General features: G+C 46.6%; 1 protein-coding gene across 4 annotated transcripts in view; it reads left to right on the top strand.

The window, feature by feature from the left end:
- The window catches only part of TPP2 (tripeptidyl peptidase 2), a 133096-nt gene that overhangs the window by 17895 nt on the left and 101161 nt on the right, over window positions 1–14040 (top strand). For all 4 annotated transcript variants that reach the window (XR_011319348.1, XR_011319349.1, XM_069757964.1 and 1 more), the window contains exons 6-10: window positions 553–716; window positions 2488–2642; window positions 13023–13099; window positions 13217–13344; window positions 13548–13647. Coding sequence is in view for 2 of the 4 variants with exons in the window: in XM_069757964.1 (XP_069614065.1) it covers window positions 553–716; window positions 2488–2642; window positions 13023–13099; window positions 13217–13344; window positions 13548–13647 (624 nt within the window). In the remaining 2 variants the exon portion in view is untranslated. The remainder of the gene's footprint in view (window positions 1–552; window positions 717–2487; window positions 2643–13022; window positions 13100–13216; window positions 13345–13547; window positions 13648–14040) is intronic.

The following is a 14040-nucleotide window of genomic DNA, read 5'->3' as shown; positions in this document are numbered from 1 at the left end:
TCATCTTGCCACCTTACCCCACAGGCCAGACATAAGAAGAATACAAAATATTATAGTTTCATGCAATATGCAGCCAGTACTTGCCAGATTCCTACAGCTCCTATAATTTTGCTGTAGGCCTCTTAGCAGGCTTCCGTACCAGTTTTCATTTTGTCTTTTTATCAATTTCTGAGGACCTTCCAGGTCTAGGTAATGTTACTGTTGTGCCAAACTTAAACAATTTCTTGACCATCTTCAGTGTCCTAATATGATATAATAATAATAATATACCTAATTCTTTAAAAAAAAAAAAGTTGTACACTTCTGACAACTTTAAACAATGAGATCTCTTTGCTGTGTTGTATGCTGTTAATTAACCATGGCTATAAAATGCAACTAAGAAAATGTCAAGTGAATCCTAACATAACAGCTAAACTTTTATATAGGGTTAACCAGAATCCATTTATATGATGGCAGCTGTGTACTATTTAAAATGAGTTTAGATTTGATTGGCTGATTCTGAACACAGCCACATGCCCAGTTGTAAGTGTTCACACTTATTCCCTCTTGCAGAGCATGTATGGACACCAGTGAGAGTGGAGATCTGGATACCTGCACTGTGCTGGGAAATTACAGAGAAGCCCAGGAGTACGCATCATTTGGCACAACAGAAATGCTAAATTACTCCGTCAACATTTATGATGATGGCAACCTACTTTCCATCGTAACAAGTGGTGGTAAGTTATCATCATAGTTTTCCTTATTCATAGTGACATCTTGAGGCTCCCAGATAAATCTGTCATCGGGGATTTATTACCGATCTATCAGCAGAATAATATAAGGGCAGAAACCACAATTCCAGCGATATATAATTTCCTGGGCTGCAGTTTTGCTAAAATCCCCGTTTTATCTGCTTCAGATGTACAAGTTATCTGTATAACCCTGCCCTCACCACTGATTGGCAGTTCTCTGCCTATGCACAGTGTACAAAAAAGCTGCTAATCGGGGGCGAAGTACACACAGCTCATGAATATCGATGACTACATAGCAGCAGGTTTACTAGTCCTCTAGCAGGTGATTGTCAAAACTACAGCAAATAATGCAGGAACACATAACTGGAATCTGACTTCCTGCCCCTTTGTCATGCTTTAGCAAAATTAAAATCAATATTTGGTGTGACAATCTTTTTGTCTTAAATTTTTCTAGGTACACTTGCACAAACTCGTGGGTTATGTAGTATTATAGTCCGGTGCATAGGTAATGAATTCCACCAAGCAGGGGGTGATGTACATCATTGTTTCATCCTACATATGAAAGTTCTTAACCCCTTACCGACATGGAACGTATCCATACGTCATGGTCTGCTGGTTTTTATTGACTTTTGACGTATAGATAAATCATGGCGATCTCCCACTCACAGGCTGTGCGCACGATTGCCCGCCCGCACCACTTCGTGGACTTCAATCCCCTTTATATTGCAATCAAAATCGATCATAGTATGTAGCAGGCAAGCAGAGGGAGGGTGCCACCTCTGCTCTTTGATCGGCGACCCAGCGACGTAATCACCGGGGACTGATCGTTGCCGTGATGACCCGATCTGATCATCGCCTGTATGTAGCAGAGCCAATCGGGTTACGACACCTTTTAGTCTCCCATGGAGACTATTGAAGCATGCCAAAAGTGAAAAAAAAAATATAAAAAAAGAATTAACCTGATCACTAAATCGCTAGAACTACTTTTTTTTTTTTTTGGTCACCGCAACACTGCATTAAAATGCAATAACGGGTGATCAAAAGACAGTATCTGCACCAAAATGGCATCATTAAAAAGTCAGCTCGGCACGCAAAAAATAAGCCATCTCCCAACCCCATATCATGAAAAATGGAGACACTACTGGTCTTGGAAAATGACAATATTTATTTTACAAACTTTGGAATTTTTTTCAACCACTTGAAAAAAGAACCCAGACATGTTTGGTGTCTATGAACTCGTAATGACCTGGAGAATCATAATGGCAGGTCAGTTTTATCATTTAGTCCTCTTGGTAAAAAAAAAAACCCACACCAATTATGGAATAGATTAGGATTTCACTTTTGTTCATTCACTTTACATTTTGATTTGTGTTAAAAATAAACTATTAACACTTCCACACTTGAAAGCATTCTCACTTTGCAGCATTTTTTTCACACCTGCTTAAATCTCCACAGTACTATGTGTAGGTAGGTGCTAGGCATTAGACCTTAGGTAGCATTCACACACGCATGCAGTTTGTATTACTTTTCACAGCACTAAAATACTCGTAAACTTAGCTCCTGAACAAGCCTAAGGATTTAACTAAACAGAACAGTGCCTGGCTACTCGTACACGATTGAACTAGCCCCAGCTCATTCCAACAAAACAGCAATTGTCCATAGTAACCACTGATGCTTGTAGTTTCATTTGTGTATGTTACATGGACCACAAAGTAGTTTTCAGGCCTGCTGATGAATGGGTCATTGTGTATTACAGGTGCTCATGGAACACACGTGGCCAGTATTGCTGCAGGGTATTTTCCTGATGAACCCGAAAGAAACGGTGTTGCTCCTGGAGCTCAGATTCTTGCAATAAAGATTGGTGACACAAGACTGAGCACAATGGAGACAGGCACAGGGCTTATAAGAGCGGTATGGATTCTATTCTGTCAAAGCTAATGTTGGAACAATGTCTTGGTTACTGTTATGTGACTGTAAGAACGCATATAGCCAAAAGGTTTCCTTGTAGCCTCTGACAGGATGGCTTGGTTTACTTGGCGGCTATTGAAGTTGATATTTTTTTTTATTTTTTTTTAAGGATACGCAATGTAGTTTGATTCGGGCTACTTGCCTCTGTTTTACTGATGGTTCACTGGCCTTTGAAAGGAAGCGATCAAAAAGTTTTTTTTTTTTCTCCTTTCTCTTTAACCGGGAAAGTACGTCCGTGGTCAGATCCCCTGCTTTGATGCGGGCTCCGCCGGAGCCTTCATTGGGGGACACAGGAACCATAGGGTGTATACTTCAGTTAGTGAGAAACAACAAAGTTGAAAGAACTCGACTTTAACTGTAATGATAGATCACAGAAAAACTAAATAAAGAACACAGAAAACAAAAGAACGGATCAACATGGGAGGGTGCTGTGTCCCCCATTGAAGGCTCCAAGAAACAGATTTTATGGTAAGCAACCAAAAATCCTGTTTTCTCCATCACTTCATTGGGGGGGGGGGGACACAGGAACCATGGGACGTCCCTGGGGAGAGAAAGGCGGACTTCTGTCGGGTCGGAGAACTCACCACTGCCGCCTGCAAGATCCTTCTGCCTAGGCTGGCATCCGCAGGAGCATAGGTATGGACCCTGTAAAATTTGACAAACGTGTGTACGGAAGATCAGGTTGCCGCTTTGCAAAGCTGTAAGGGCGGAAGCCCTGTGGTGCACCGCCCAGGAGGCGCCAACTGCCTGGGTAGAGTGAGCCTTAACCCCAGGAGGAGGCATTCTGTTCTTGACCCGGTAAGCCTCCAAAATTGCTGTTCTGAACCAGCGAGCAACAGTCGTCTTGGAGGCCGACAGGCCTCTATGCATACTATCTGGAATGATGAAGAGTCTGTCTTCCGAAAAGAGGCCGTTCTAGCCAGATAGACCCTCATTGCCCTGACCAGGTCTAGCTTGTTCAATGAACGCTCCAGAGGATGAGTCGGAGCAGGACAAAAAGAAGGTAGAACAATATCCTCGTTGAGGTGGAAGGCGGACACGACTTTGGGATGAAAGGTGGAGGCCGCAGGACTACCTTATCCTGGTGAATAACCAAGAAAGGAGGGTGACAAGAAAGGGCCGCCAACTCCGAGACGCGCCGAATGGAGGTGATGTCCACAAGGAAGGCCACCTTCCAGGACAGAAATGACAGTGGAACCTCTCTGAGAGGCTCAAAGGGAGAACCCTTCAGGGCCTCCCGAAAAAGATTGAGATCCCATGGATCCACGGGAGCCTGGTACGGAGGAGCTGCATGCGCTACTCCCTGAAGGAAGGTCTTGACCTGTGGTCGGGCTGATAACGTCTTCTGGAAAAAAAAAGGAAAGGGCTGATACTTGACCCTTTAGGGCAGGGGTCCCCAACTCCAGTCCTCAAGGCCCACCAACATGTCATGTTTTCAGGATTTCCTTAGTCTTGCCCAGGTAATGATTGCATCACCTGTGCAATGCAAAGGAAATCCTGAAAACATGACCTGTTGGTGGGCCTTGAGGACTGGAGTTGGGGACCCCTGCTTTAGGGAACTAAGGGCAAGACCCGAGTCCAGACCTGCCTTGAGAAACGCCAAAATAGAAGGGAGAGAAAAGGACATAAGTGGGACGTGATTGGACTCGCAACAAAGGAAATGGGCCCTCCAGGTTCGATAGCAGATCCTGGAAGACTACGGCTTCCTAGCCTGGGTCATGGTTTGAATCACCCGATTTTAAAAAAACAGACGCTTTCAGAACCGCGGTCTCAACAGCCACGCGGTCAAATTGAGCGACCGAGAATTCCGGTGGCAGATTGGACCCTGAGACAACAGATCTGATCTGTCTGGAAGCCGCCAGGGAACATCCGCGAGAAGATTGACAATGTCTGCGAACCAAGACCTTCTGGGATAATCCGGTGCAATCGGAATGACCGGCACCCCCTCCGCCTTGATCTTCTTCAGCAGCTTGGGAAGAAGGGGAAGGGGAGGGAACAGATAGGGAAGCACGAACTGCGACCAAGGAATGGCCAGCGCCTTGGCGTCCACTGCGAGAGGATCGTGGGACCTGGAGACGAACCGAGGGACTTTCCGGTTCAGGCGGGACGCCATGAGGTCCACATTGAAGGCAAATCTGATGGAAGACCTCCTGATGCAGGGACCATTCCCCTGCTGCAAGGCCCTCACAGCTGAGAAAATCGGCGGGCCAGTTGTCTACACCGGGGATAAGCACCGTAGATATCACTGGAACCGTCACCTCCGCCCAAAGAAGGATCTTGGAGACCTCGGTCAACGCCAAGAAACTCCGAGGCCCTCCCTAGTGGTTGACATATGCCACTACCGTGGAATTGTCAGTCTGAATTCGGATTGGCAGACCCCGGGGAAGTCTCTCCCAGTGAAGGAGGGACAGAAAAATGGCCCGTATCTCGAGGACGTTGATCGACAGAGTGGATTCCTGCGCCGACCAACGGCCCTGGACAGTCAAGTGACGAAACACTGCCCTCCAGCCGAGAAGGCTGGCGTCCGTCGTCACCACCTGCCAGTGAACGGGAAGAAAGGACCGACCCTGGAAGATGAGATGTCAACCACCAATTGAGGGACCGTTTGACCTGGGACGAGAGCCGAATCGGGCAACCCAGAGAAAAGACAGACTTGTCCCACTGCCAAAGAATTGCTTGCTGAAGTGGAATTGAGCGAAGGGGATCGCCTCTGACGTTGCCACCATCCTCCCCAGGACCTTCATGGCCGATCGGAAGGATGGATGCCGAGAGCTCTGAAGCAAGCCAATTTCCCTGCGGAGAATTGCTCTTTTCTCCTTGGGAAGGAATTCCCTTGACTGACGGGTGTCGAACAGCATGCCTAGAAACACGACATGCGGAGATGGAACAAGACAGGACTTTTTCCTGTTGAACAGCCACCCGAACCAGCACAGAGTGTCGTGAATGATGGTCAGACTTTCGTGAGCCTGAGAGAAAGACGGAGCCTTGATGAGGATGTCGTCAAGGTACGGAAAAAGCACCAGACATCTGGTCCTCAAAAGGGCCATCGATGCTGCCATGATCTTTGTGAAGACCCTGGGAGCGATAGCGAGAATGTCTATCGAGCACAGAAATTCCTGTGCCTCCATGGAAGTGATTACTGAACGAAGGGATTCCATCCTGGAATGTCGCAGACGAACCCTTTTCTTCAGTAACTTGAGATCCAGAATGGGGCGAACTGTGCCGTCATTCTTCGGCACCACAATCAGGTTTGAGTAGAAACCTGTGAACCTTTCTCTTTCTGGAACGATAACGATTACCCCCAAACTGAGGAGGGAGGCGATAGCTGCAAAGAAACCTGGGACGAGAGCGGAGTCTCTTGGAGGGCGAGATGCGAAGAAGCGATCCCGGGTCCGAGAAACTAATTCTAGTTTGTATCCGGACGATAAACCTTCCTTGACCCATGCTTCCTCCACTGAAGTGAGCCAAACGTCTCTGAAGAAAAGACGGCTGCCTAGCTTGGGAGAAGTGCTGGGATCTCGTTGAGTCATGCCGAGGTAGATATTTCAGGATTAGACCTGGCGGATCTACCTTGGGAGTAGCGAGAGCATGAAAAACACCAAAAAAGGACACATTCAAGAAAAAACACCAAAGACAGGCAAAGATGCTTACCTGTCTAAATAGGCCTCAATACAAATGCACAAGCAGGGTGCAGCGGACCCAAACAAAATAGCAAATGCACAAGTGCAATACCTAATGAAACAGCCAGCCTTCAATAAGGGTTTGGCCGTGTGGTACACCAATGCACTAAGATAAAATACTCTGTATGTGGCTTGTTCACACAAGGAATACAAAGCATCTGGCTACAGCCTATTAATAACGCCCTATGGCGGGCTGCCCAGTGCTAAAATGCATCCCGTGTGAACAGAGACCACAGTGTACAGAACAATTTGGGCCCAGCTGCACCCTGCAAAAAATATACGTGCAAAAAAAACATATAAATATATGTAGGGTATTTTTTTTTTGAGTAGCGAGAGCACCAGGAAGGGGTGGGTCTAAAGGAAACCTTCTTCCTATCCTGGCGTGCTTGTGGCCTCTGTTGGTGAGAACAGGAACCGCGAAGTGACAAAAGGGCCGAAACTGCCGTTTTGGAGGAGGCCTGTGAGGTTTGGATTGCGGAACAAGTGAACTTGTGCCCCCGGTGGCGTCCTTAATAATTTGATCCAGCCTGGAACCGAAGAGGTGCGATCCCTGAAAAGGCAGGCTGGTAAGGGACTTCTTTGATGACAAGTCCGCCTGCCAGGCCTTAAGCTAAACGGTCCGCCGGATGGCAACAACATTGCTGGACGCCTGAGCTGCGCAAGATGCGGCATCCAGGGAGGCAGACACGAAATACTCACCTGCGTGAGAAATCTGGTTGGCAAGCTCCGCCAGCTGTTCTGGTTGAGCCCCAGCCAGAATGCCTTGGCGGAGTTGTTTTGCACACTTGGCTACAGACTTTGAAACCCAAGTGGAAGCAAAGGCTGGACAGAGAGTAGACGCAGCCACTTCGAAGGCTGACTTCGCAAAGGATTCTATAATTCTATCATTAGAATCCTTCAGAGATGCTTCACCAGAAAGAGGAAGGACCGTGTTGGTAGACAGTCTAGAAACTGGTGGGTCCACGGAGGGTGAAGCAGTCCAGTTGGTGGTGAGCACCGCAGATAAAGGATATAACACGCCAAGGAGCGTTCCTCTTTGAAAGCGTCTGGTCAGATTCTCTATCTGGCCAGAAGCTCCTCGAATTCCGAATGAGGAGCGAAGACCTTGGAAGGTGGTTTCGACCTTCTAAATGAAACCGCCTGATCCGCGGGTTCTATAGAGAAATCTTTGATGCCACAGGCCTGGTTGATTGCTCCAATGAGGCTCTGAACCATATCCTCATGTTAGCAATTTGGTTTGAATCCAGCTCCAAAGCATCCTCCGAAGGTGCGTCTGAGAACGCCTCGCCTGACTCGGGAGAGGAGGACTTGTAAGAAACAGAACGCTGAGACGGACTGTGGGGCGAGATGGAACGGGAAGAGGAGTCGGACCGGCGATCCTGTCTGGATCTTTTGCGGCCTATCTTGGCAGGCTCAGACGGGGCTTCCTGTGACCCGCTGGCTACCGCGGAAGTCTGCAAGGGCAACTTATCAAGAACGGACACCAGGGTCTGAGATACCCTGGTGAGATTCGCCACAGATTGAGACAGAGGAAGCCCACCCTGGGATAGGGCCCTCACTCTCACCTGGGACATAAGGGAGCTCCTGAGCGGTGGGTACAGTGGGGTTGCTGCAGTCCTGACAGAGGGGAGAGGACTGACCTGAAGGAAGCCTGCCTTTACAAGAAGAGCACAGAGTGTCTAATTAAAGCAGAGGAGGAAGGAGGAGGATGGGAACGTTCTCCCTTAGAATTAGACATGATGAACAGACCCTACTCACGGCAGATGTCCTGTAGTTGGCTTCCGGCAGTAGAGGCTGGGAAGGTCTGTAGGGAAAGCAGGTCCTGTAGAGCAGGTGTGTCAAACTGCATTCCTCGAGGGCCGCAAACCATGCGTGTTTTCAAGATTTCCTTAGCATTGCACAAGGTGCTGTAATCATTATGTGTGTAGGTGATTAAATTATCACCTGTGCAGTACAAGGAAATCCTGAAAACATGACCTGTTTGCAGCCCTCGAGGAATGCAGTTTGATACCCCTGCTGTAGAGGAAATCATCGCCGGGTCCACACACCGGAAAATGGCGACTGTCGACGATGCAGTGCAAAAAACGCTCGCTGCTGAAGAGGAGGGCGCGATGGAGCAAAAACCCGCTCTCTGAGGCCGGAAGAGGAGAGTCCACGATCCAAGAGGGGAAAAGATGGCGCTGATAGCAGCCCGCGCTGAAGTCAGGAGGAGTGGGCGGTGCCAACCATGCAATCCGGGAGGACAAAGATGGCGCCGGTCGCAGTCTATGCTGAGGACGAGAGGAGTGGGCGGAGCTATGCGCCGGGAAGAGGGAAAGACAGGACAAAAGCCCGCCCAAAGGAAAGGATGGGGGGCGGAGTCATAACGCCGGACTAGGCCCTGGCAGCAGCCGGGGCCTAGATTATTATTATTATTATTATTATTATTATTATGTATTACTATTATTATAGCGCCATTTATTCCATGGCGCTTTACATGTGAGGCGGGGTATACATAATAAAAACAGGTACAATAATCTGGAACAATAAAAGTCACAACTGGTACAGGAGGAGAGAGGACCCTGCCCGCGAGGGCTCACAATCTACAAGGGATGGTTGAGGATACAATAATAATATTTATTTATATAGCGCCAACATATTCCGTAGCGCATTACAGTTTAACAGTTTCAAAGACAACAGTCATAGGTAACAACGTTAACAATACAATAAAGCAAAACAAGATGACCCTGCTAGTGAGAGCTTACAATCTACAAGCAGGTAAGGGTAGAGCTGGTCGTGCAGTGGTTTGATCGATCGGTGATTACTGCAGGTTGTAGGTTTGCCTAGATTAGAATCCGTGACTGCCGGGAGGGGAAGGAGCATCGCGGAGGCCCTACAAGGGTCTCTCCCACCCAAAGGAGAGGACGGGGGGCGGAGACACAACACCGGACTAGGCCCTGACAGAAGCCAGGGCCTAGATTACAACCCGGTGACTGCCGGGAGGGGAGAAGCGGCGCAGAGGTCCTAGAAGGCCATGGCGCTACCGCAGCGATTACCCCCTCCCTGGTGGACCCATCCTGAGAAACGGGGAACTATCTGCACAAGGGAAGCTGCAAAAGAGATCCAGGGTGAGGTAAGAGCCCTGGACCCCCAAACTGTGAGACACAGTGCCTTTTCCATATAAAAAAACCCTGAGTCCCACTCTTAGAAGGATTTATGAGGGTACTAGATGAAAGGGGGGAAAATACTCACCTTTCTTCACCTGTACACTTACCTCATCATCCAAGGAATGTTGATGGACGTCTGTCTCCTCAAACCGACAGGCTCTGGTGGGTGGGAGACAGAGCTAAGACATGCTTCTGTGTTGGGGGTCTTGGTCCTGCCGGCCAGACATATGAGGATACAGGGTGGCAGTACACGCCATACTCGGTCTCTTTGTGGGATTACAGTAGTGACCATTCATCCTGTATCCCTCAGCGGTACCAGAAAAGGTACGACGCCCACCGAGGTAGATATGGGTCTAATGAAAAACCCGTGTCCTCCTCCTACTGACACTAAGCTAAATTGAATATCAGAATGCCAGTCGGTGGGATGTACACTGCAGTGGAGGAGCTAACATTTTTTGTGCATAGTGTCAGTCTCCTAATGGCAGCAGCATACACCCCATGATTCCTGTGTCCCCATTGAAGCGATGGGGAAAGAAAGTATATGCAAAACCTCCAGGGATCACCAAGAAAATTCAAAAGTGCAAAAATTCTTAATTTTTAATAATGTTACAAAACCAAAGGCAAATAATTATAAACATTAAAAGTCCACTAGGGATAAATCGCACAGAAGAGATCCCAAAAACATTATATAGTGTATAATACACAAGCCATGGACTATTGACAAAAGCTTGCTAAATCAATCTCAAATACCAATCAGACACATTAGGGGCTGTCAGTTGTACCCATGCTGCTATCACTGTAAAAATACATATCAGCACTTAGTCATACATGGTAGAAAATATGCAGTCACTTAATCCTTGTGTCTACTTAGCTGGACTGCTTGCTCAAGAGGGGGCGACTATGTGACTGAATTAGGGTGAAGTATTTTGCTCCCATATATTACTATTTCGTACCTTCACTTATATCAGACTCTTCATATTATTGTGTTATGATCTACTGGGTCTCCATGTACCATTTATGGTTTGTTTATCTATATCTATATACACTGCTCAAAATAATAAAGGGAACACTAAAATCCCACATCCTAGATATCACTGAATGAAATATTCCAGTTGTAAATCTTTATTCATTACATAGTGGAATGTGTTAAGAACAATAAAACCTAAAAATTACCAACGTAAATAATAATAATAATAATCTTTATTTTTATATAGCGCTAACATATTCCGCAGCGCTTTACAGTTTTGCACACATTATCATCGCTGTCCCTGATGGGGCTCACAATCTAAATTCCCTATCAGTATGTCTTTAGAATGTGGGAGGAAACCGGAGATCCCGGAGGAAACCCACGCAAACATGGGGAGAACATACAAACTCCTTGCAGATGGTGTCCAAGGGGGGATTGGAACCCAGGACTCCAGCGCTGCAAGGCTGCAGTGCTATCCACTGAGCCACCGTCACAACTAATATTCCACGGAGGTCTGGAGTTGTAAAGATTCTCAAACTCAAAGTAGAAAATGAACTTACAGGCTGAACAAACTTCAGTGGAAATACCTCAAGACAAGGAAATGATGCTCAGTAGTGTGTGTGGCCTCCACGTGCCTGTATGACCTCCCTACAACACCTGAGCATGATCCTGATGAGGCGGCGGATGGTCTCCTGAGGGATCTCCTCCCAGACCTGGAATAAAGAATCTGCCAACTCCTGGACAGTCTGTGGTGCAACGTGAAGTTGTTGATGGTGCGAGACTTGATTTCCCACATTTGTTAAATCTGATTCGGGTCTGGGGAACGGGCGGGCCAGTACATTGCTTCAATGCCTTAATCTTGCAGGAACTGCTGACACACTCCAGCCACATGAGGTCTTGCATTGTCCTGTATTAGGAGGAACCCAGGGCCAACCACACTAGCATGTGGTCTCACAAGGGGTCTGAGAATCTCATCTCTGTACCTAATGGCAGTCAGGCTACCTCTGGTGAGCACATGGAGGGCTGTGCGGCCCTCCAAAGAAATGCCACCCCACACCATTACTTGACCCACTGCCAAACCGGTCATGCTGAAGGATGTTGCAGGCAGCAGATTGCTCTCCACAGTGTCTACAGACTGTCATGTCTGTCACGTGCTCAGTGTGAACCTGCTTTCATCTGTGAAGAGCACAGGGTGCCAGTGGCGACTTTGCCAATCCTGGTGTTCTGTGGCAAATGCCAATCGTCCTACATGGTGTTAGGCTGTGAGCACCCCCCCCCATCTGTGGACGTCTGGCACTCAGACCATCCTTATGTGGTCGGTTTCTAACCGTTTGTGCAGACACATGCATATTTGTGGCCTGCTGGAGGCCATTTTGCAGGACTCTGGCAGTGCTCCTGTTCCTCCTTGCACAAAGGCTGAGGTAGCGATCCTGCTGCTGGGTTGTTTCCCTCCTACGGCCCCCTCCACATCTCCTGGTGTACTGGCCTGTCTCCTGGTAGCGCCTCCAGCCACTGGACACTACGCTGACAGATACTGCAAACCTTCTTGCCACAGCTCGCATTGATGTGCCATCCTGGATGAGCTGCACTACCTGAGCCACTTGTGTGAGGTGTAGAGTCCGTCTCAGGCTACCACGAGTGTTAAAGCACAACCAACATTCAAAAGTGACCAAAACATCAGCCAGAAAGAATTGGTACTGAGATGTGGTCTGTGGTCCCCACCTGCAGAACCACTCCTTTGAGTGTCTTGATAATTACCAATAATGTCCATCTGTTGTGTATTCCATTTGAACAACAGCATGTGAAATTGATTGTCCACTTAGGAAGCAACACTGTTTGACAGTTTGATTTTCCAGAAGTTTGATTTACTTGGAGTTATATTCTGTTGTTTAAGTGTTCCCTTTATTTTTTTGAGCAGTGTACTTGCCTTGTAGTGTCTTCACATCCTGTTCCGTCCAGATGTGTCCGGATCCCAGAATTCCAAGCGGCGGAAGTTGTCCGGCCTCCATATTGGGACACCCAAGTGATGGGTGTCTCAATATCGAAACTGCTGGTGGTACCAGCCTTTTGCGCGGTACCACCAGCGGGACACCGTCGCGAACTCACCGCTGCCGGGTTCAACCAAATGATTCACTAACCCCCGGCATCTTTGTACAGGAGAAGCGCATGCACAGTTTTTATAATGTTTTTTGGATCTCTTCTGTGCGATTTATCCCTAGTGTATTTTTAATGTTTTTAATTATTTGCCTTTGGTTTTGTAACATTATTGAAGAAAAGAATTTTTGCACTTTTGAATTTTCTTGGTGATCCCTGGTTGTTTTGCATATACTTTCTTTTTCTTGTGATTTGTTTATATTGTTATGCATTAGGTGATCCCAGTATAGTTTTTGTATGGATGTTGCCCACTTAAACAATTTATTTCCATAGTATCTGACCATGCGTATGACCTAATCTTTCGTTTTTTTACAATTCTGTCATCAGCTTTTTAGTTTTGCAATATTGAATATAAATTCTGGTATTTATTTCACAGATGATTGAAGCAATAAAATATAAATGTGACCTTGTCAATTACAGCTACGGTGAAGCGACACACTGGCCAAACTCTGGGTACGTCTGTGCCACTTTACTGACCCTTGTACAGAAACAATACACAAATAGACTTTCCGATATAAACTTTAGACCTTCTCTCAGAGTGCTTTGTCTTTTTGGATTTTTTTTTTATAGGAGAATCTGTGAAGCAATTAATGAAGCAGTATGGAAAAACAACATCATATATGTCTCAAGTGCTGGCAATAATGGCCCATGTCTGTCCACCGTTGGCTGTCCGGGAGGAACTACCTCTAGTGTCATAGGTGAGATTGTGATTTGTTATACACCCATTGTATGCGCTCTCTGGCCCAACAAAACAAAAAAAACTTTTTTTTTTTTTCATTTTGATGATTTATTTAATTAGACTAATAATGGAGAACTAATGTACTGGATTAAGTGATTTTAGTGTGCAATAATTTATTGATGATTGTGGACTCTTATGCCTATTGTCTCATTCTCACTTCAGGTGTTGGGGCATATGTTTCTCCGGATATGATGGTTGCCGAATATTCCCTCCGTGAAAAACTACCTGCTAATCAATATACTTGGTCTTCAAGAGGTCCTAGGTAAGAGTCCCATTGTTTTCGATCTTCACTTAGATTATGAGATTTAGGAGGTTTGTAAAGAAGTCATTTTTGTTTTTGTGCACATTTTAGAGTATGTGATATATATATATACCGTATATACTCGAGTATAAGCCGACCCGAGTATAAGCCGACCCCCCCTAATTTTGCCACAAAAAACTGGGAAAACTTATTGACTCGAGTATAAGCCTAGGGTAGGAAATGCAGCAGCTACTGGTAAATTTCAAAAATAAAAATAGATGCTCTATACCGTTCATTATTGCCCCATAAGATGCTCCATATAAAGCTGTGCCATATATAATGCTCCATACTGTTCATTATTGCCCCATAGATGTGCCATAGAAAGCTCTGCCATATAGTGCTCTGCACCGTTCA

The sequence above is a fragment of the Ranitomeya imitator genome, chromosome 3, assembly GCF_032444005.1.
Source record: "Ranitomeya imitator isolate aRanImi1 chromosome 3, aRanImi1.pri, whole genome shotgun sequence".
In the NCBI taxonomy this organism is placed as follows: Eukaryota; Metazoa; Chordata; class Amphibia; order Anura; family Dendrobatidae; genus Ranitomeya; species Ranitomeya imitator.
Note: the sequence above shows the minus strand (reverse complement) of the source record. Positions and strands in the feature narration are given on the sequence as shown.